Raw genomic sequence first — 22,861 nt, 5'->3', positions numbered from 1 at the left:
CCCCACTCCCTAGGGTCTCGGTGCTTGGGTCCCAGAATTCCCTGTGCTGGGTGCCCCAGTGCAAAGGATCCTGGGATGTACTAGGTAATGCAGCAGCTCGGCCCTGACTGGGAGAAGGAACTGGTTGGGTTGGTGGGACTGGGGAGCAGTGGGGGCATTGGACAGGACCGCAAATCCTGGCCTACGGAGTCCACAGCATAGTGGCTGCAGGGTGTAGGCAGGTCTCCCATGGACTGCACTGCAGTTGCACCGGCTCTGGGTGATGCTCCTGGCCCCAGCCCATCCCTCTGGAGCTTGCCCTGGCTGGGTGCGAGGGATTTCGGCAGAGCTGGGGTGCTGCCATGTGCCTATCTGCAGGTGCCCATGGCCCGGGCCAGCATCCTCTGGCTGATTGGCGAGTACTGCGAGCACGTGCCCAAGATCGCACCCGATGTGCTGCGCAAGATGGCCAAGTCCTTCACCAGCGAGGAGGACATCGTCAAGCTGCAGGTCATCAACCTGGCAGCCAAGCTCTACCTGACCAACTCCAAGCAGGTGAGCGCCAGCTGGGTGGGTGGGGCAGCATCAGCAGCTTCCCAAACCGGCTCCGAGACCCTGCTCTCGCCACGCGGCTGGCTCTGCCCCAGCAGGCTCCATGCAGATATTGCACAAGCAATTAGTGCAGGGCTGACTGAGCCTGTGCCCCCTGCACTGGCTTCCCCTGACCACTGCCAGGAAACTGCGACCATTGCAGCTGTGCCTGACTCCACCCTACGCTGCAGGGCCGCCTAGCTGGCCAGTCCCCATGGTGACAGTGCTGGGCTCTCTGGGATGGGGTGCAGCTGTCTCTGAGTGCCCTGGCCCCTGCCAGGCAGTGGGGTGCTGTGTGAGGGCCGGGACACTTCCATCTGAAACAGCACAGCCAGCCAGCCGAGCCTGCAACCCATGGGCCCGATCCTGCAAGTAGCTCTGTGCCAGCAGAAGCCAGGGTGTGTGGAAGGCACTCAGCACTTTGCTGGATTGAGCCCACAGTCCCTGCACTTAGGGTTGCCCTGCTCAGTGTGGGATGTGTGGGCTGGGCTCAGGGAATCAGCAGAGCTGGGGTGGGTGCCATTGGGCAAGTCCTTTCCACTCTCTGGACCTCTGTTTCCCCATCTGTGTGGTGGGGAGGGGTTCTGCTCAGCGCGATAGCCCTGTAAAGTCCCAGGGAAGATGCTGAGCTGCCAAGTGTCGCCATAGAGCAAGCTGCTGACCCAGTACGTGCTGAACCTGGCCAAGTACGACCAGAACTACGACATCCGGGACCGGGCCCGCTTTATCCGTCAGCTCATCGTGCCCACCGAGAAGAGCGGGGCCCTTAACAAGTACGCCAAGAAGCTCTTCCTGGCGCAGAAGCCCGCCCCCATCTTGGAGTCTTCCTTCAAAGGTACGGCAAGGTGCATGGGACCCAGGGGTCTCTGTCTGGCTATGAGAGGGGAACCAGTTCCTCCCAGTAAGGGCTGGGTGATGTGGAACATGGGGCCTGCTGGGCTGTGAGGCTGGAAGCTGCTAGGGTGGGGAGTGGGGCCAGGAGGGCTGCGCTCTGAACTCTCCCCTCCTGCTGCAGATCGGGACCATTTCCAACTCGGCTCGCTCTCACACCTCCTCAACACCAAGGCAGTGGGCTACCAGGAGCTCCCCGACTGGCCGGACGAGGCCCCTGACCCATCTGTGCGCAATGTGGAGGTACCGTGCTAGCCGGGCTCTGGGGATGGGGCCTCATGTTGTGCTCCATTTATGTGATCCCGGGGAACGGTGCTCACTGCACTACCCACAGCCTTGGTGTCAGGGGCCCCTGGGCTCTGGTGCCAAGCTCCCGGCAGCTGCTGACCCTCCCAGGTGTCCACAGAAGTGGGTGGTTCCTGTCCTGATTCTTAAGGCAGGAGGAGTGGGGCGCGGAGTGGAGGGGCTGGGGCAGACGCCCTGCAGAGTCGCTCTGCTCCTGTGACAGCGATCTCCCTCGTTTGCAGGAAGAAACCGCCTTCCTCATTGAAAGCCACATCGGGTTGCTGGGAGAGCTCAGAGAGGTGGCTCGTGTGTGTTTGTTATGGTGCCTTTCCCCTCTCTCTTGCTTTTAACTTTCAGCACTTGGGAATTGTGTGTGTGCGCATGTGTTGGCTTTTTTCTATAACACTCATAAAGGATCTGACATCTCAGCAGAGAGTAAAAGACAGACCCCCACCCCCACCCTCCACACAAACGTGTGTGTAGATTAAACTCCTTTTAATCTCTCAGGGCTAAACTTGAGCACATGCATAAGCACACACCTGTTCGGTAGCGTAGCCCCCAGCCAGAGCCCTGCCATGCCTGTCGATGGATCTGCCCCCAGCGCTTGCTGCTGGGTGGTCCACCCGTCAGGGAGAAGGCTGGTGAGCATCATGCCATGAGGGTGGTGAGAAGAGGGATAGGTGCATGCTCCGTGCATCGCTGTGCGGTCCCCATGCCCTCTTCAGGACAGAACCCCCATGGTACTGACCCTGGGGACATTTCCTGGGAATCAGCCTGTCCATCATTGCAGAATCCCTTTGGAAGGGCCTGGCCTCTGTGAGCTCCTCTCCTTGGGCCAACTCTCTGCTGTGGGGGGTTCACTGGGGCTGGCACATGCCTCACCTCCTTTTCTGCTCCCGCGCAGGTCCCGGAATGGACCAAGTGCACCAGCCGGGAGAAGAGGAAAGAGAAGGTGGAGAAGCCATTCTACTCGGATTCAGAGGGAGAGTCCGGGCCCACGGAATCAGCAGACAGTGGTGAGGGACCTGGCCGTCTCTGTGCCGGGCAGCAGGGTGGCACTGCCCAGCCCTGGCAGTGCTCTCACGGCTGGAGGTCAGCAGGCTCCTGCGTTACCTGTCTGTGCAGTGCTGAGCTCTGGCGCCTGCTGCATGGGGATGGCAGTGCAATCCACTCCCGACTGCTGGTGATGTGAGCTGTGGGCTCTGTCACGTTCCCGATGGGTGGGGGGATAAGATGTGTCTGAGGGGCAAAGGGCCAGCCCTTCCAAAGCTTCTCTGCTCTGCATCCCCCACCTTCCCTGTTGGCCCAGGCTGCGCTGCCAGCGGCCTGACTAGAAAGGGCTGTGAGCTCTTGGCCAGTGCCCAGATGACAGGGGGCTAAAGAGCCCTTCCCACTTAATGCCAAGAAGCGTTCAGGGTCCTCGAATTGGACTGACTGTCACTCAGGAGCCTTTCCTCCCTGGAAAAGGCCCAGGGCACAACGTGTTATCTGGAGGGACCATCCAGTCCTGCCTCCTGGCTGTTCGTGGGGAGCGGGCACAGCCAGCATCGTCCACGGGGGACAGGGCGCATCTGTGTGCACATATGGGAATGACGTGATGACTCCCTTCTTTCCCCCTCTCCAGCGCACCACCTGGGGGAACCCCTGGCCCAGCGACCATGGCAGTGTAATGCCCCTGGAGGGAAGGATCAAGTGCATGGGATGGCAGTATGGCGTGGCAGCTGGGGTGGGGGTGGGGGGGCGCGAGGGGACTGGGCAGTCCGGCCTTGCAGACGGTGCCTGGCAAGGGCTGTCAACACTGAGATTTTCTCTCTCTCTCCCAGAACCGGAATCTGTCAGTGAGTCGGAGAGCGAGAGTGGCAGCAGCAGCAGCGAGAGTGGCTCTGACTCGGGAAGCCGGGGCGAGGAGAGTGGAGACCAGTCGGAGGAGGAGGAGAAGAAGAAGAAGAAGAAGAAGGGAAAGGAAGGGCCCCGGAAAGCCTGCCTGGAGAGTGCTGGGAGGTATCACAGACTGTGGCGGGAAGTGGGGGCAGGAGGTGCAACCAGTTGAGGACTGGGGAACACCCCCGGGGACATGGGGGGACTACAGCCCATCCCACCATGTATGTTTCTCATGCCTTTAACACCCAGCACCTTTGCCTGTGCCCCCTCCTTTCACTGACATCGGCCGGGGTGCCAGGCAGAGATCCCAGGCTGAAAAGCTGGGCCCAGCTGCTCCAGTGCCAGCAGGGGGACATGCAGGAGTGTTGGTGGGGGGGATGTCAGTCGCTCAGCCAGCAGGGGACAGCGCAGGAGTGCTGGAGATGGGGTGGGTGGGGAGGGTGTCAGCCACCCAGGGTGTGTCACAGCTTGGGGTGATATCACCCCAACATCGGCACAATGTGATTATCCCACCAGATAAATTTGCCGGAGAGGGTGAGTCTAGCTCAGACGTATGGTCCCCAGCCGTGGCTCTTATCCAATGATATCAAAGTATGTAAATTAGCCACTGGTAGCAGGTGCCTCCTGGCAGTCATGGGGCCCAAGGGGCGTGCGAGGTGTCGGTGGTGCCCTGTGCCTGACCCTCTCTTTCCCCCAGCGACCCCAGCGAGGAGGAGGAGGAGCAGGGGAAGAAGGGGAAGAAGAAGAAGCCGCAGCATGAAGAGAAAGGAGGTTCCGAGACCTCATGGGAGGAGGGCAGCATCTCGGAGAGCAGCTCGTCCGAGTCAGACTCAGGCTCCGAGGCAGAGGAATCCCAGTCAGAGCCAGAGAGCAAGAGGAGAACCACGGTGAGGCGATGGGCTGGGTGGCCAGGGAGGGGCTCGCTGCCGCTGAGCCCTGGCACCACCCACCTGCCCTGCAGAGAGGTGGGCCGGGGCTCCCATCCTCCCATGCACGGGCCTGGACTCAGCTCCTGCCCCTCTCTGAGTACCCTGCACCCAGGGCTCCCAGTGCTGGGCTGGGCCTCGCTGGGCCCTGTGCTCCTTCCAAGCTCCCCCGCCCCATCTGACAGTCATATTGCCCCAGTTCTGTCCTCTCTTGCAGCCTCCCAGCAGCAAACCCGCCCCAAAGGCCTCCAGGAAAGGGACCAAGGAGATCTCCTTGCTGGACCTGGATGACTGTGAGTCTCGCTGCCCTACAGCTCATCCCCACGGTTTATCCCCACTGCACTATGGGCTGGGGCAGGGCAGGGGAGAGAGGCAGGGAGACTTCTCTTGACACCTTCCCTCCATCTCCCCATCTCTCCCCTGGTTTGCTACCATTTCTCCTCCTCCCTGTTTGGATCTGTAGCTTCCCTGCCTGTCTGCTGCCTGGCTCTCACGGGAGTTAGTGATGGTGTTTGTCTGATGGGGGGCCCCCTGAAAAGCTCAATTCTGGAGGCCCTACCTGGAACTGGGAGGAAGATGGGGACAGTGGGGGACACAGGCGGTAGCTTCCCCCAGAGCCTGTCCTATCCCCATGTGACAATGCGGTTCTGGCGGAACCCAACTGAGAGTGCCAACTCAGGACAAATTGCTTAAACAGGGCAGTTACAGCCCAAGGCTGGGGTTTTTTCCACCTCTAAGGCAAACCAAACCAGCCAGACTAGGAGAACTTCGGTCTCACCCCACTGGCTAACCGCAAGTCTCTCAAGCAATCTCCTTAGACACTCCAGTTTCCCAGTATTACCACCAGTGCCACACGTTATGGGGACAAATGGTTATAAAAACCAATACCCCAGTAAAAGAAAAAGGTTCCCCTGATCCCAAAGGACCAAGCCCCAGACCCAGGTCAATATACAAATCAGATCTTTCCCACAAATCACGCTGTTGCCAATCCTTTAGAATCTAAAATCTAAAGGTTTATTCATAAAAGGAAAAAGATAGAGATGAGAGTTAGAATTGGTTAAATGGAATCAATTACATACAGTAATGGCAAAGTTCTTGGTTCAGGCTTGCAGCAGCGATGGAATAAACTGCAGGTTCAAATCAGGTCTCTGGAATACATTCCCCGCTGGGATGGGTCCTCAGTCCTTTGTTCAAAGCTTCAGCTTGTAGCAAAGTTTCTCCAGAGGTAAGAAGCAGGATTGAAGACAAGATGGAGATGAGGCATCAGCCTTATATAGTCTTTTCCAGGTGTAAGAACACCTCTTTGTTCTTACTGTGGAAAATTACAGCAAAATGGAGTCTGGAGTCACATGGGCCAGTCCCTGCATACTTTGCTGAGTTACAAGGCGTATCTGCCTTCTCTCAATGGGTCCATTGTATAGCTGATGGTCCTTAATGGGCCATCAAGCAGACTAGGCAGAGCTAATCTCAGCTTGTCTGGGATGTCACCCAGAAGCATAGCATAAGTTTGCCATACAGACAGTATAGAGCCAATATTCATAACTTCAACTACAAAACTGATACACACATATAGACAGCATAATCATAACCAGCAAACCATAACCTTGTCCTAGACACCCCATTTGACCCCCTTTATACAAGATTTGGGTGCCACTACAGGACCTTGGTTGCAACAATGATCTATACGGTCCCATTTTATGTCAATAACGTCACACCCCACCTCCCCCTGTGCCTGGCTCCTTCTCCCAACTGGGGGCTCTGCTGTCCAGGAGGCCCTGCTACTCAGGTCTGGCTCTACCTCTGTGTCCTCCTTGTGCAACCGTGCCTGCTCCTGGGCTGTAACATCCCTGCACTGACTCACCTCTGAGCACCCCTCGCCGAGGCCTGGGACTAGGGTGACCAGATGTCCTGATTTTATAGGGACAATCCCAATATTTGGGCCTTTTTCTTATATGGGCCCCTATTACCTCCCACCCCCGTCCCGATTTTTCACACTTGCTATCTGGTCACCCTACCTGGGACTGGCACGTGACAGCTTGGAGGATGCTCTGCAGGGGGGGGAAGGGGCCGCCTGGCACTGCCTGCAGGGGAGCACAGGGACCGGAGCTGCTGGCAAGGGCCTTCCGTCTGGTCCGCCAGGCATCAACTGTTCCTTCCTGCTCCCCACTGGGGTTTCTGCTGCTACGCAGCTCCGGCTGACCCCAGGCAGAGTTGGAGCTAGGCAGCAGGGCCATCCTTATAGCCGAGCCACCAGCGGGGAACCAGGGGGAGCATCTGATGCCCAGTGAGCCGAATAGAAGGCCCTTGTGGGCCAAATGTGGCTTTCAGGGGGCCCTCTGGGACTGCAAGGGGGCAGGTGCCTAATGCCAGCACGGCAGTGGGTTAGTCTGCTCTCACCCGCATGCTGAGTGTAACACCAGGGCCACAGTGGTGCCTCGCTCGCATCCTGCACTGCCGTGTTGTGGGCTCAGCATCCTGTGTTCAGCCTGATGCGTGGCCCTGGCATGGGTAATGCGGCATCACAAGTTAAAACCATTCTCTGGGCCAAGCAGCGCATGGCCCACGTGCTAGGAAATCCTGCTTCCGTGGCTGAGCCTGCAGGGCAGCCAGGGCCAGGGCCTGGGGAGAGGGGTGTGCAGCAAAGACACAGGGACTCTCCTTGGGACAGACTTTGAGGACGGGAGTGGTGTCACGCTCAGTGTGTGCACAGGATCCCTTATGGCCCGAGAGCAGGTGTCCTGGGAAATGTGGCTTCTCGGGGAAGGAGTGAGCAGGGGATGAGACGACCCTCTTCAGGAGCAGCCTGAGCTCAGTGTGGGGAAGGTGGGGGCTGAGACAAGACTCTGAGGGACGCCCAAGAGGCTCTGGAGTGGCTTGGCTCTTTTGCGGGGTCCTGTGTTTGGTGACAGAGCGAGCCTCAGGGGAGGAGACCAGAAGGGACTTGGCCCAATGAGCACGACTAGATTTTGTAGCAGCATAGTCTAGTGGTTAGAGAGGGACAGGGAGCCGTGACTCCTGGGTTCCAATTTCTGCCTGTCCTTATTACTTACAGTGCAACCATGGGCAAATTCCTCTGTCTGTTTCTCCATTTGTTGTAGTAGTAATAATAACCCTTAATCCTAATACAGCACTTTCCATCCCTAGATCTCAAAGCACTTCAGAGAGGAGGGCAGTATCATTATCCCCTTTTACACATGGGGAAACTGAGGCATAGGTCAGGGAAGTGACTTCCCAAGGTCACCCAGCAGAACTGTGACTGAGCTGGGAATAGACCTCAGCTCTCCTGAGTCCACTGCGAGATGTAACTAATGCCTCCCTGGCCCTGGCATAATCATAATTGCCTGCAAAGCACTCTGGGACCCTTGCATGCTCTAAAGGGGCAGCGCCTGTGTCCTTGCACAGGGAGGGAGTGCTTATGCATGTAGTTCTGATATCCTCCCACTGGGCTCATGAGCTGCCTGCTGGTTGGTTCTTCATAGCTGTGTGATCTGTCCATGGTGCTGAGGGAGCCTTGACATTACCTTTATTATGTGGCTGCAGATGCTGGGAGCATGTTCTTCCTCTGGTGCCTAGGCCTTGCCCAACCCTTTGCATGGGGGGGATTTCAACCTGGTGTCCCTAGTTCCCACCCTCCTTTCTCTCAGCGTCTGAGTGAGCACCTGGGATCCAGGCAGGAGAGAAATTTCCCTCATGGGAATTCACCCTCCAGGACCATGGAAAACCGTTCTTTAGTTAAGGAGAAAAGAGCCACGTTCTAAGATGTGTGAGCTCATCCCACATAAATAGCACAAGAGTCTACCCCTGGCCCCATAATTGTGCTGTGTGGTGCTGGCCCACATAGGTCAGGTTGGGTTTGTCCCAGGATGTCCAGGGTGATGGAGAGTGGCCTGTGGAAAGTCTGACTAGGAAGTTAAGACTCTGACATTGCAGATCTATGGGCCAGGGGCCACCTTTTGGTTCTGTGTTTGTGCAGCGCCTAGTACTCCCAGGCTACAGAAGTACAACTAGATAACAGTAATTCTGATCTATGAAAAATGTTGGCACAAATGTTGGTCTGTCTCCCTCAGAAAAGGGGGGAGGAATAGCTCAGTGGTTTGAGCATTGGCCTGCTAAACCCAGGGTTGTGAGTTCAATCCTTAAGGGGGCCACTTAGGGATCTGGGGCAAAATCAGTATTTAGTCCTGCTAGTGAAGGCAGGGGGCTGGACTCAAAGACCTTTCAAGGTCCCTTCCAGTTCTAGGAGATAGGATATCTCCATTTAAAAAAATAATAATAATTTTTGGTATGGATTTAAAATGGAACAATTTTTTTTTGTGTTTTGGTTGCTGTGAATTGACATTTCTGTGTAAAAACCAAAAAAAAATTGGTTGCCAGAAACTGACAAATTAAGTTTTTTAGCATTTATGACAAAAACCCTACAGTTTTTGATGGAAATGGATTTTTTGTGTATGAACATATCTGGTTTTGTCACCAAAGAAAAAGCTATTTTCTGTCAAAAAAAATTATTTCAGTGAAAAGTTTTCAGCCAGTTCGAATTAATGATCCGCTGCTCCTCCCTGGCCAGGAATCTCAAAGCACTTTACAAATACTTTACAATGAATCCTTCTCCAATACCCCAGGGAGGCTTACAGGATAGACCTGGGTTCTAGTCCTGGTTCTACACTGCTTTGCTCGGTGACCTTGGACAAGTCGCTTCTCTCTGTGCCTCAGTTTTCCCATCTGTAAAATGGGGGTGATGCTACTGACCACCTTTGTTAAGTGCTTGGCTGAAAAGTGTACCATTGAACTGATGAGAAACTGAGGAAAATGTGATTTGCCCACAGTCACCAGCAGAGCTTGGAATAGAGCCCAGGTCTCTTTGTTCCCCTGCTAGAGCTTTACCCACACAGCCACTCTCGCTCTCAATGGGGTGGTGAATCGGGTCTCCGTCCTCTCTGTGTCCCCATCACAAAACCACTCTCCGAGCTGGCCTTTAACTAACTGGCTCCCTTGTTGTTGGGCAAGGGAGCGGGGCTGAGGAGTGAGCACACCCTGGAGATGGAGATGCCCTCTCAGCCCTAGTGCCCCATCCAGGGCAGGGCTGGGTGGCACAGCGGGCGCTAGCCTTGCCACCTACTGTGCTGTGGCTGCTGGGCTGGGCCTGGCACCTTTCAGCACCAGCAGAGGTAGCTTAGAGCAAAACCAAAGGCTCTGGGCAGCGGCAGAGCAAGCAGCGCCCCTGGGGCTGGGCTTGGGCCCTGGATGAGACCTGCCCGAGGAGGCACCACACTCAGCTCTGTTCTGCGGTTGGTTGTCAGTTTCATAGTCTGTATTCAGGGCAGTGCCCTACCCCCATGCCCAGCAGCTCCCAGGCTCCCTGCTACTTCCTGCAGTCTCATCAAGTGACTGCCAGTCCACCTGGGCTGCTAACAGGGGCAGCAGAGGGCTCTGCTGGGCGTTCCTGGATATCCCACTTTCCAAGCCACCAGGGGTGGGGTCGTGTCCCCTCCCCCCCCCCGGCTCTGGGCAATACCTGCACAACCCCTGCCACTCCCAACACTGATGGGAGAACAAACCCCAGGCGTCAGGAGACTCGTAACCAGTGACACCCTCCCTGCCCCTGCTTGTCTGGTCCTGACAGACTGGGCTGGGCTTTCGACAGTCCTGGCTACCACCTGTTCTTAATCCACTTGTCTCTGCCTCGCAGTCACCTCCGCTCCACCCCAGCCAGCCTCCTCCCCCGCTATTGTCTCCACCAGCCTGGTGACTGACCTGGAGGGACTCACACTGACCGACGCCTCGCTGACTCCTACCGTGAGTGACCCTGGTTCTTCATGCTGGGACGGCGGCCTTGCCGCTGGATCCCGCCTTCCAGAGCGCTGCGTAAGGAGGCCTAGAAAGCCACGGTGAGGCCTCCCCTGCGCTGCACTCTGCCGGGGGATCCCCCACTGCGCCCCCTCTTGTGGAGGACTGGGAGTTAGTGATGGGGCAGCAGGTAGGCCCTGGGGTTCCTTTGGGAGAACAAGGCCACCCCAAGAGCATAGGCACGGGCCCTTCCTGGCCACCGGCCCTGCACCCCTGCTGCCCAGAGTCCTGGCTGCCTGCCCTGCTGCTTCCAGGGGGCTCCGCTGCCAGCCCCGGCTCCCGCTCGGCTGCCAGCCCCGCGCCTGGGAGCTCCGCTGCCAGCCCGGGGTCCCGCTCGGCCCCCGGTCCCCAGGGCTCTGCTGCTGGCCCCAGTGTCCCAGCCTCCAGCCCCATGCCCAGGGCTCCGCACCCACCCCTAGCTGTGGCCCTAGCCTCTGCCGCCATAGCCCTGTCTGCATCCCCTCCTCCCAGAGCCACGGCCCTGCTCCTGGCCCCAGCTCTAGGGGGCAGTAAGGGGCACGGACAGGGGTAAGAGGGGTGCAGCTCAGCACCCCCACTCCAAAAACTGTCCCAATGCCACGGCTCAAAAGGGGGAAGGACTCGCAAGCCCGGCCCAGTCACCCAGAGTCCTGCTCCCCCAGCCCAGGGCCTCAGGCATCTGCAGGTAGCAGTGGAGGTGGGATCAGTTCCTGAAGTGATTCCTTCGCTTCCCCTGCCTTGGAGCATAGGGATTGGCTCATCACTGCTCCCCAGCCTGCGACTCACCCCCGGCGTGTGCCAACGGCCTTTCTCCCTCCCTCTGCCCAGATGCTCAGCCCCGTGTTCAGCACCATGAAGACCTATGAGCTGCTGCACCGCATGGCGGGCGAGGGGCTCTCGGTGGAGTACTACTTCAACCGGCAGCCCTTCCCCCCTGACCCCCACATGGTGGCCGTGCAGATCCAGTTCTCCAACAATACAGAGTCGGAGGTGAAGAACCTGCGGGTCAGCGAGCCCAAGCTGGTGTCTGGGATGCGAATCCAGGAGTTCCAGGAGATTGGTAAAGCCGGCTGGCCTTGGGCTGGGATGATGGGGCTCCCAAAGGCAGGCTCGCTCTCCCAGGGCTGCAGCCAGGGCTGCTCATGCAGTGAGTCGGTGGCGAAGCCTGATGCTGCCCACTGAGTGAGGCTCCCTGGCGTGATGCACATTCTGGGCTTTTCAGGATGCAGGCTTCACGCTGACCAGCGGGAGCCCAGGCGGCCAGCCCCTCCCACTGCCAGGGCCAGGCTGCGAGCCCCTCAACTAGGCTGTTGCCACCAAATGCTCTGTGTTGGGTGGGGTGGGGGTAGCTGCTCAGTTGTGGACCAAAATCGGGGGGTAGGGCAGAGAAGATGCCCCACGAAGCTGCCTGGCTGAGACATGATCTGGGCCCCTCTGCCTACATGTGCTGCAGCTGCAATCTCCTAGGAGCCATTCGGGGGGCACTAGAATGGGGCCCTAATTGTCACCCAGGCACACTATATTTGGGGGTAAGTTCGGGGGCAACGGTGTCTTTACCTGCACCCCAGTTTGCCATGGGATGGGGGATGGATCCTCACGTCACTGGCACTGGCCTCTCCCAGGCTGATGGCCCCACCTGGGAGGTCCCAGCAGGAAGCCCCCCGTCAGCCGTGCCGGCCTGGGCACCTCTAGGTGGCGGAACCCTCCCCCAAAGTGAGCAGCGTTCCTCCCCCGGGGCCCTGTGGGCGGAGTCACAGGCTGAGGGCTGCACATGCATCCTCAGGACACACACACAGACCCCACACCCCTGTAGGCTTCATGGAAGGACCTGGCCTGAGGTGTATGTGCAGCAGGGAGCTGGCTAAAGCCATTGCAGTTCATGCATCACAGGCTGGGATTCCCCTAGGCTGCCTTCCAGAGACCAAGGGGATTCCATGACTGTGTGCATTGCCAGCCTGGCCCAGCCCAGGTGGAGACCGCTATGTCTGCGTCACAAGCTGTCCCTGTGCTTACAGAGTCCTTAGCACCTGGCGACACCGCCAACGTAATCATGGGCATCGACTTCTGCGACTCCACCCAGGCGGCCAACTTCCAGCTGTGGTGAGTTCCCCTCCCTGCCCCCCACGGGCACAGGCAGGAGTTACCCCTCTTAGCAAGGCTCCAGGACCCTCGTCAGCGCTCGGCTGGGCTGGTGTGCGTCCCTTCCACAGGAGGTCGGATTCTTGGCCCCAGATCCGGCCCACCAGACACATCACCTTGGGACCCCAGGGCAGGGCTGTGCCCCATTCATCTCAGTGGGGTGGTAACTGTGGAGCCTAGTGGAGCTCTAATGCCAGGCGTTCAGGTGTTACCAGCGCAGGGTGGCTTTGATCCCCGTGTGAGTCCACAGCGAAGCCGTTCCAGCCCAAGTGCTGCTGTTTTGATCAGAGAGGGGGCTCACAAATGGGCCCTACAGGATGAGGAAGCAGAGAAGTGTTCTTGTTCCTGGCCCCCTCAGTCAGTGACTCCCACACCACCATGGATTCACCCCCCCCCCCCCCTTAGAAGGGAACTAAGCCAGGACCTGCCTTCTCTTAGGCAGCAGTGGGCACGTAGCCCACCATCTGGCACTGAGCTGTTGGGCTGCCCCATTGCCTGACATGGCAGAGCGTGTGCTTAGAAACAGGGTGTCTAGTCGGGCACGGATGAGCTCCTTCCTCCCTGCTGTCCAGAGAGCATCAAGGGCTGGATGGTAACAAGCTGCTGCATTGGCTGCTGAGCGCTGGTGGGATCTGCTTCTGACCCTCCTCTCCCGTGCCTCAGTTTCCCCACCCCTGTAGTGGGGCAGTGGCACCTTCCCCCTTTGCACCGGGCTTTGGAGCACTCTCAGAGGGGTGGCTGCCACTGCTGGTGAGCTGGGCCTGGCATGCAGGGCAGAGCATGGTGGGGATTGACACTTGCCCTCAACTCCCCGGGTCAACCGGGCTGGGTCCTTCTCACTGTGGCATGTTTCCTCCAGCACCCACTCGCGTCAGTTCTACGTCTCCATCCAGCCGCCGGTGGGAGAGCTCATGGCCCCAGTATTCATGAGTGAGAACGAGTTCAAGAAGGAGCAAGGTGAGTGCTGAGCAAGCGTGCTGATTGCCTCTAGAGAGTCTGCAAAGCTCACCCTGCCGTGGGCACCCAGCCTCCCTCCCTGCCCAGCCCAAGCAGGGAGGTCTCCAGAGTCCAGCATCCCTGGCACTCGGAGCAGGGTGAAAGACCTCATGACCCCTTCCCTCCTCACCTGGCCAATGACAGGTCCAGGCCTCTGTATGTGACCCTGCCCATGGCCCCACCCCTTTCTGCCCCTTCCCCAGGGCCCCGCCCCTGTTCCACCCAAGGTCCCCCCCATTCCACCTCTCCACTGCGGCCCCAAGTCTGGAGAAGCTCTTTCCCCCTCACCACAGCCCCAGGCCACAGTAGGGAGTGAGCGCTCCCCCAGCCCTGAGGCTGCAGCAGGTAGTGAGAGCTCCTCCAGTCCCGGGGCTGCAGCGAGGGTCTTGGTGCTGAGGCTTCCCCTGCTGCCCCCCAGTTTCCGCTGAGGAGCGGGGTCAGAGGTGCAGGGGGCTTCCCCCACTGCTGCACCCAGTGTGAATGCCAAGTAGTGGGGGTGGGGGCAGGCAGGAGTTTCCCCCGACTGGCTGCTGGGGAGCGGGGTCAAGAGGCGCAGGGGTTTCCCCCACGGCCCCACCTGCCCGGCCCTGCTGCCCAGGAGCAGGGTCATGGCGCGGGGGCTTTCCCCTCCTGCCCAGGGCTCCAGGGCCCCCCAATTGGCCAGGGCCTCTGGGCACGGGTCCCGTAGGCCCAGTGGCTAATCCGCCACTGCCTGGTAGCACCTCTCAGTTGATGCTTGTGTGACTTCTAGCTCCGCCCCCCCCCCAGCAACTTAGCCCAGGCGGGGCTCCCTGCACTGCACTCTGCGGGGCTGTGCCAACGGCTGATGTTAACACCGATTTTATTCCCCTCTGCGTCCTTGCTTTCCTTAGCTCAGCTGTTAAGGACGGGTGCGGGTAAGTCGCAGCTCCAGGAGCGACTCCCAGAGGAGGAGACGCTGCTGCCCCCTTACCTCCCCCACTCCCTCTACCAGCCTTAGCATTAGCTCTGCTGCCAGCCCCATAGTGAGTCCATGGCTGTGAGCTGCTCTCTAGATCAGCAAGCTAGCACTGTTTTAGCCCCCTCCCCAGCCTAGGGCCTGGCCTTGGAGATTGAGGCGGGGGGAGGGAGGGAGGATGTGGCACAGCACCGCCAGAGGGCTCAGGAGGAGATGGGTTCCCAGGGCCCCACGGAGCTCCCCCAGCAGTAAGGAGCATCAGGGAGAATCCAGAAGGCCTCATCGAGCAGGTCACGGTGTGGGCCCGTCATATTGGGGGTCTTTTCTCCGGGGGGCTGTCTGGGATCAGACAACATGCTCCCAGCATGCAATGGGCCACCCTGGTATGAGCAGAGGGTGACTGAACCAAGCAGAGCATTGCATACTGGGACGTGTCTCTGCAGGTGCAGGGCTCCTGAGGCAGAGTCAGTGCATGCTGGTGCTGTCGGCTCCACAGGCTGCTCTGCCGCATCAGACCAGGGCAGCTGCAGCCTGAATTGCAGTATCCAGGTTAAGCGTGGGGTTGCAGCTCCTCGGGGGGCTACGGGCAGGTGCCCTTGGCCAGCTCCTCTCCCACCCCCATCTCCCGCTGCTTAGGTCACCTCCCCCCACCCTGCCGTTCTCACCATGCGTCACCCTCTCCTCCACCCTGGCTCTACACTAGGGTTGCCATATCTGAACTTTCAAAAAAGAGGACACTCCATTGGGGGGTAGCCCCGCCCCCTAGCCACTCCCTCCCACTTCCCACCCCCTGACAGCACCCCCAGAACCCCCACCCATCTAAGCCCCCCTGCTCCCTGTCCCTGACTGTCCCAACCCCTCTCCACACCCCTGCCCCCCTGACAGCCCCCCCCAAACTCCCGACATCCAACCCCCCACTCCCTGTCTGCCCCCCTTCTCCAACTCCCCGGTCCCCTTACCGTGCCGCTCGGCTTAGAGCAGGTGTCTGGCTCGGTGCCCCAAGGAGCGTCCCGCCCCGCCCGAGCACTGCTGAGCGGCGTGCTGAGGCTGTGGAGGAGGGGGGAAGCGGAGGAGGGGCTCTGGCCGCCGCTGCCAGCCCCGCCGCCACGTTCCCTCACAGGCGCACACCCCCGCCCCCCAGCACTGCTGGACGGTGTGCTAAGGCTGCAGAGGATGGGGGGAGCCGGGAAGGGGCTTTGGCTGCCGAGGCCCCAGTGCAAGCGGCGCTCTGCTGCCCTGTCAGGCGCTTTTCAGTTGATAAATAGCCGACCGGGGGGAAATCCCAGATATTTTTAGAAATCCCCCCCGAATGACTATTTAAAGAGCGAAAAGCCGGACATGTCCAGGGAAACCCGGACGTATGATAGCCCTATCTACACTCACTGCCCCTCCTCCTCTAGGTGTGCCCAGCCACTGCTCTGCCACCTCCCCTCCCTCCACAGGGCTCGCATCTTCCTCCCGCGCCGGCCTAGGATAGCTCCGTGTTAATGTGCAGCCTGCCCCCACTCCCTGCCCTGCCTGGTCTGGACCCTGGGTGCTGGCCTGTCTCCCTACCTCACTGTCCCTCGTGGTTCTGGACTCTCCTGGTGACTCCCCTGGGTCCGTATGGGAGTGGCTGTGTGTGTGGTCACGGCTTGCCCTCTGGGCTGAGCCTATTGGAGTCAGTCCTCTAGGCCGAGGCCTGGCTCTTGGTGCTCAGGTGCCAGGTTCAGTCCCCAATCCCGGTATGGGTATGTAAATGGCTGGGAAAGCAGACATGCTCAGATGCCACAGAGACACTGCCCTGGTAGGATTCCCAATTCCCATCTGCCCCCCGAGCCTGCACTGGGGATGCTCCCAGCCACACTCTGCAGCCCCCCAAGGTTCAGAGGAGCAGCCAGCATCTGGCACGAGTGTTTGACCAGCCACCCTCCTGCATTGCAGCTTTTGGAGCTGCACTCAGGCACTGGGTCCCTGGTGTCCCAGTGCGGGCTGCCTGGCAGCATCCTTACCCTAAACACAAGCCCTCAGCACTGTGAGCTGGCCACACCAGGCCGTGACTGTGGCATGCACCTGCGCCTATTCTGAGTGCCGTAACACGCCTCGGGCCCAACCATCCCCAGAGCCCGGCTCAGAGAGGGTGGGGAAGGTGGAGGATTTGTGCCCAAAGTGGCCTCGAGGGCTACTCCTGTCTAATGGCTCACCTGGAAACAGGTTACAGATCAGCTCTGAGTGCTCGCTGGGACGGGCCCAGGCTGGGGATAGGGGAAGCTCTGCGGTCAGATTTGAACCTCCTGAGGCTGCAGAATCTGCCTGGCAGTCCCAGGAACTCATCTGGCTGGCCAGGACCCCCCAGTGCCTGCCTGACTGGCTGCATTACAGCGGCCATCTCAGGTCCCAGCCAGATCCTGAGAGCTGCAGGCGAGGGGAGCTCAGGTGACTATTCCACAATCCCCAGACTGGGGATGGGAAAGGTTTGGTGGCAGAGGGATCTTCCCTCCCCTGCTGCACCCAGTTAGGCACCATGCTCTAGCAGCAGGGAGCTCCCGGGGAGGCAGATGAAGGGGAGCCCATGACACAAAAGGGTTAAATTCCAATAGGTGTTTATTGGCGCCCTCTCTTGGTGACAGGTGGTAGGTAGAGCCACAACCTCTCATACCTGTGCTGCCATTATGGTGCGCCATTGCTCTGCACCATCAGTGCAATGTCAGGACCCCCAATCAACATGAAGCTTTACATGCCCTGCACCCAGGGTGGTCTGTCTGCAAATTGCAGGAGGGGCTTGGCCATCCCCCCCAATCCCACCTGCCAGGGTACCACACTGGAATCCAGCATCCCTCAGGTTTCCATACCAGCATGGCAACAGGGAGGCTGCTGACATGTGCATTCCCAGGCTCTTTCTGCTTGGTAAAGGGAGAGGCCCTTTGCTGAAGCATGGTCCTGCCAGCTGGATCATGGGGTGGAGGGTGGGGTAATCCAAACTGGGTCGTGGGCAGAGCTCCAGAACGGCTGGTGTTGGGGGTACAGGGGCACAGAGAGAAGAGTGGGGAGCTAGAGGAAATTAATTTCATTGGTGCTGAGGTTCTGGGCGGTCCGCAACTCAGAGAGCCGTGGTAGGACATAGAGGGGTTTCCGTCCTCCGTGTATAGTCCTCACCCTGTGCCAGTCCGCCTCCCACTGCAGCTGCATCCATGGGTATGTGTGCCCAGGCCCAGTGCAGCCTCTACCAGAGTTGAGTCTCATGGTTCCTGAGGTCATTGCTGGAGGCAGCTTTACAGCAATGTCCCCTAATGATCAATTCCCCACCAGCCTTGACACTGCAAACATCACCCCCTCGGGCCTGCCCCAGTCCAGCAGGCTGGAGCTGGACTCCCCAGGCCTTTGTTTGGCAGCTCCTGCCTGGGGCTGGCTGCCTGCACTGTTCTACTGGCCCACTAGGCTTGTTAGCCCCTCGCATTCCCACCCCCTCACTGGGAAGGGGTTTGCCTCTCTCCAAAGGCAGGACTTGCTTGCAACACGGGAAACCTCACCCGGCCCGGACACGGAAAGGATTGACAGATTGATAGCTCTTTCTCGGTTCTGTGGGTGGTGGTGCATGGCCGTTCTTAGTTGGTGGAGCGATTTGTCTGGTTAATTCCGATAACGAACGAGACTCTGGCATGCTATTTTTTTTATTTTTTTTTAAGGAAAAAATAAAAAAAATAGTTTTGGGCCCCACACTACAAGAAGGATGTGGAAAAATTGGAAAGAGTCCAGCAGAGGGCAACAAAAATGATTAGGGGTCTGGAGCACATGACTTATGAGGAGAGGCTGAGGGAACTGGGATTGTTTAGTCTCCAGAAGAGAAGAATGAGGGGGGATTTGATAGCAGCCTTCAACTACCTGAAGGGGGGTTCCAAAGAGGATGGAGCTTGGCTGTTCTCAGTGGTGGCAGATGACAGAACAAGGAGCAATGGTCTCAAGTTGCAGTGGGGGAGGTCCAGGTTGGATATCAGGAAAAACTATTTCACTAGGAGGGTGGTGAAACACTGGAATGCGTTACCTAGGGAGGTGGTGGAGTCTTCTTCCTTGGAGGTTTTTAAGGCCCGGCTTGACAAAGCCCTGGCTGGGATGATTTAGCTGGGAATTGGTCCTGCTTTGAGCAGGGGGTTGGACTAGATGACCTCTTGAGGTCCCTTCCAACTCTGATATTCTATGATTCTATTCTATTCTATGATGTCAGAATCCTAGTCGTATGCAATGGAAAAGGCCTGCTGCCCTGTCCAGCCCCTCTTCTGGGGCCAGTGCCGGATTGGGCCCTAGCATTAGCGCTGGACTAGGTGAAACGAGCGAGGGGGCTCCTGCCAGTTCCCCTAGGCTGCCACATTTGTCTCCCTAGGGCAAGTCCAGCCTCATGTCACCCCATTGTGCCAGCTGGGCCCCGCCTGTCCTGTCAGGAAGCCCTTTCAGTAGCTGGCTGTAGCCAAGCTCAAGATATTTAACTACTTCTAGCTTTTTCTCCTGAACCAAATGGGTTTGTGGCCAATAGTGCCACGGCTGGCTCTGCTGCCGGCAGGCTAAGGTCAGACCTCCTGCAGCAGTAGGGGCTAAGCCGAGCACTACGGGGCCGGGGCAGAACTCCCGTCCTGCTGGACAGCAGTGGGCAGCTGGCTCAGTGTGTTGCGGGGGTTGCCTTCCTTGTGAGGAGCTGCTGGTGGCTATTGCAGGAGGCTGGACAAGAAGGGCCCATGGTACAACGCTGCTCACTTGGAATGGGAGCGTTTCACAGCCACCCTGCACTGGTTTAATGATGATCGTTTGACTTGGGCCCAGGGTAGAGAGCCCTGGAGCCCTGTTAGCAGGTGAAGGAGGGAATGTCTGCTCCCCTCCCCCCTTCACACACAATGGACAGTGCCTGCAGGACATGGTTGCACAAGCTCCAGTGAAGCTAATGGCCTTTGAGCCATTTCTTGTGCAGTGTTAGAGCAATCTCCGAGGCGCAGTTACAGTTCAGTGGGATCGGAGCCTGCAGCAAAGCTCCCCACTACAAACAGCCGTCCCAGGGATGAGCTCACACGGGGAGACCCGGACGGGGTTCAGCTTTCTGACTTCATTCAATAACAGGTTGAGGCCAGCCAGTGCAGGAGGCCCAGCCCAATGTCAGAACCAGCATGGGCTGGGCAAGGGGAACTGGTCTGCCCTAGGAAGAGTGTGACCACCCCCAGCCAGTGCTGGGGGGGGGGGGTTCAGGCCTTTTAGGACCCCAGGGCTTGGGGTGAATTGGGAGGAGCCCCCAAGGGACTATCTCGCCCCACCCCTGTGAACAGGCACTCTGCAGCCCTCCTGGCTCTTGTCCCATTGATGTAATGCATAGGAATAGGGTAGTGTCCCTTTAAATAATTTGTGGGCCTTCTAGTGGCACTCACTGTGTTGTGTGTTAGAAACCAGCTGGAGCAGCAGGGTGTGCCCTTAGGTCTGGCACATGTATAGTTAGCACACACTATTCCTGGGCCTCTGATGTTTGACATAAGCAGCAAGGCACAACAGGAGCTTGTTACAGTGCCACTAGAGCCAGCCCATTGGCCCTGCCCGGCACTACTCTGCAGGCTTAGAGAGCCTGACACTGACCCAGACAGCTACCCCCACCTGACTCCGAGCCAGGTCATCGCCTGAACCACTAGCCATGTTCTTGCAGGAGAATCTATTGGGGTAGTACTGGCCCAAGCAGAAGGAGCTCACCTGGGTCCTCAAATGCTGGGCGGAGCTGGTGTCTGGAAGAGTCCTGCGTGAACTGGTCCCTGGCACCGGTTTGTTCCCCTCCACCCCACCCCGCATGGTTTTCGTCCTTGTTGCCAAAGGCCCAGCCCTACCTCTGCCAGCCGCTGCAGGGAGGGTCCTCGGGCAGCTCAGCCCTGCCATTCAAATCAGGGAAGGTGCTTGTCTCAGGGGGCTGGATGCAGCCCTGTCCATGTCCATCCTTTAAACCGGATTAGCCGCATGGATAGCTCCACCCAACCCTTTGCAGAGCTGCCCCAGGCTGACCCCCCTCCAATCCCCTTTCCAGGCAAGCTGACAGGAATGAGTGAGATCACGGAGAAGCTGACGCTGCCGGACAAATGCCAGAGTGACCACACGATCGTCCAACAAGTGACGGCAGCTGCCAACGTCAGCCGCGTGCCCTGCGGAGCAGACAATGAGTACAGGTGCGGGGGACCCCGATCTACACACACAAGTCCCAACTGCTGGAGCTGAAAGGAGCAGCCGGCCATCCCTTGGGGGAGACAGCACCGCACCGAGGAGCTGTGGGTTACAGAGGGGCTGTGGCCAGAGCCCCTGTTGCCCCATTGGGAAACAGGCAGGCACTGGCTGGGGCGGGTCCATGTTCTACTCAGTGCCTTGCATTCACCCGCTCTGGGACCTGCCCGTGCTGCTCTGGGATCTGCCGGCTCCTGGTGCCTTTGGCTGCCAGTTCCTGGGCTAGATTAGTACCAGGGGACACTGTTGTAAAGTGGATGTGACACTGGCATGCTGCTTGTGGCAGTCCCTTGCCCGGACAGGGGCTCCAGGCTGCGACCCAGCTCTCCTGTGGTTTGCAAGGCAGCTCTGTGGTCGGCAGGTCTGGCCACACCAGGTGGGTGAATGGAGCAGCCATTAGCGGGAAGTCCCTGCCCCAACCGTGCCCCTTCCAGTGCTACGCAGGCAGAAGGGATGGCTAGAGACCCAGTGCTGAGGCACAGGCTGTCTGCCTCAGGGCCACGTCTCCCGGCACTGGGCTACAGCCCTGGGGATGAGCTGGGTGTTGCCCTAGGACAGTGCCTTCATGCCCCCTCCTTTCCCATGGGCAGGTTCGCTGCCAAGACGGTGACCAGCGGGAGCCTCGTCCTCATCACCTTGGAGCGGAAGGAAGGAGCCAGGGCCCACCTAACTGTCAACAGTGAGAAGATGGTGATTGGCACCATGCTGGTGCAGGATGTTAGCCAGGCCTTGGCACAGTGACCAGGAGGCTGCTGCTCCTCCCCATTCCCCCGCAGCCTCTGAACAGCACCCTGCCCATCCCCCCACCAAGATTCCCCCCCCCGCACCTTCTGTTGTCCACATCTCAGCCCCCTCTCCATTGGCTGGCAGCAGTGATAGACAGACCTGCTCCTCCCACCCCTTTCTGCGGCTTGGGAACTGGGACAGGGTGCTCCCTGCTGTCCTTAGCCCCCTTCTCCCCCCACCCCCACTCCCGGCGCAAAGCCACTGCCCTGGAGGTTTTTGTTCCCCCCCGAGACCGGGCTGCGTCCCTGAGGAGCAGGGGGTGAGGGAGGGGAGCAGATGAAGGCTGCTGAGCTGGGAGGTGGGTACCAGGGCAGCAGCCAATGGACGGCAAGCCCTGCTGGCGCCCTGGCAGTGTAGCCTTGGGCTCCGTGCCGTGAAGTCGCTCCGTGCCGGTCTCACCGTAGCTCTATTTATTATGACCAGGAACTTCAATACAATCCCTTGGAAACTGTCCCGCTGCCCAGCTCTGCCTTGTGTGTGGAATTACTCCTCCAGCCCCCGGTGGGTCTGCCCAGGTGCCCGTCCCACTCAAGCCCGGCAGCCTCTCCCGACCCAGCTGGGGCTGGCAGCCGGCCCTGCAATGCAGGCCCCAGTCTAAGCCTTGCAATGGGAGCGGGTGGGGGCCTTAGGGTCCCGATCTGTGAGATCCAGCATCTGGGGCCCGGCTGGCAAACACCCTGGAGGAGAGACGCTATGGAAATACCATGCTGCTTGGAGTGAGCCTAGCACAGGAGGGGAAGGAAGGTCCAGAGAGCCCCTCTGCTGCCTCCCCTGGGCTTGCAGAGGGTAGGAAGGGGGCAGCCAGCCCCAGCTCAATGCTCCCCACAGGTGATGGCGCTTTGGGGCAGTATTAGCCCTTCTGCCAAGAGGAGATGGAAGAGTCCGCAGGCCTCCCTGTGCATAGGGAAGGGTTCTCTGCGCTTTCTGCTCTGAAGAGCCCTGTCCCGGCCTTGGCCCAGCCCTGCCTCTCCCCCCCCCCGCCAGTGCAGCAGTCAGGCCTGCAGAGTGGGGCCCTGGGAGGGGCAGGAATGCAGTGGGGAAGTGAGGCCTTGGCACTGCAGAGCTCAGGACGGGGGTGATGGGTAGAGCCCTTGTGTTTGCTAGCCCCACTCATTGACATAGCCACTTAACTTGCCAGCCATACACCAAGGGCACCTCCCCCCATGCTGCAGCTGCCTCTGGGGAGCAGGCTAGAAGCCTCTTAGCACCACGCTGTGACCCTACATGGCAGCTCCGCACAGGGCGCAGGGAATCCCCATTAACAGCAGGCTGCAGCAAGGGCCCCATTCTTCACCAGGGAGCAGGCCCCCGCTACAGAGATCTCCATGGGGCCAAATGAAGGGCCCAGCTCAACCAAACTCCAGCTCACCCTGCCCAGGTCCCGCTCAGCCAGCCTGGCCTCAGTCCCTCCTGG

General features: G+C 59.1%; 1 protein-coding gene across 7 annotated transcripts in view; it reads left to right on the top strand.

Moving 5' to 3' along the window:
• The window catches only part of AP3B2 (adaptor related protein complex 3 subunit beta 2), a 68,475-nt gene extending 46,577 nt beyond the window's left edge, over positions 1–21,898 (top strand). For 2 of the 7 annotated variants that reach the window (XM_054042912.1, XM_054042908.1), the window contains exons 15-28: positions 358–534; positions 1,219–1,405; positions 1,586–1,704; positions 1,989–2,045; positions 2,651–2,762; positions 3,570–3,747; positions 4,325–4,514; positions 4,771–4,846; positions 10,240–10,346; positions 11,205–11,436; positions 12,392–12,476; positions 13,375–13,472; positions 20,471–20,609; positions 21,252–21,898. In XM_054042912.1, the coding sequence (XP_053898887.1) occupies positions 358–534; positions 1,219–1,405; positions 1,586–1,704; positions 1,989–2,045; positions 2,651–2,762; positions 3,570–3,747; positions 4,325–4,514; positions 4,771–4,846; positions 10,240–10,346; positions 11,205–11,436; positions 12,392–12,476; positions 13,375–13,472; positions 20,471–20,609; positions 21,252–21,402 (1,908 nt within the window). In that variant the 3' untranslated portion in view covers positions 21,403–21,898. Of the gene's footprint in view, positions 1–357; positions 535–1,218; positions 1,406–1,585; positions 1,705–1,988; positions 2,046–2,650; positions 2,763–3,569; positions 3,748–4,324; positions 4,515–4,752; positions 4,847–10,239; positions 10,347–11,204; positions 11,437–12,391; positions 12,477–13,374; positions 13,473–20,470; positions 20,610–21,251 lie in introns of all 7 variants that reach the window. The other 5 variants (XM_054042910.1, XM_054042906.1, XM_054042911.1 and 2 more) reach the window with 3 other exon arrangements.
• Positions 21,899–22,861: the final 963 nt, after the last annotated feature.

Source organism: Malaclemys terrapin, chromosome 10 (genome assembly GCF_027887155.1).
Source record: "Malaclemys terrapin pileata isolate rMalTer1 chromosome 10, rMalTer1.hap1, whole genome shotgun sequence".
In the NCBI taxonomy this organism is placed as follows: domain Eukaryota; kingdom Metazoa; phylum Chordata; order Testudines; family Emydidae; genus Malaclemys; species Malaclemys terrapin.
The sequence above is the reverse complement of the archived record's forward strand: the minus strand, read 5'-3'. Positions and strand labels throughout refer to the sequence as shown.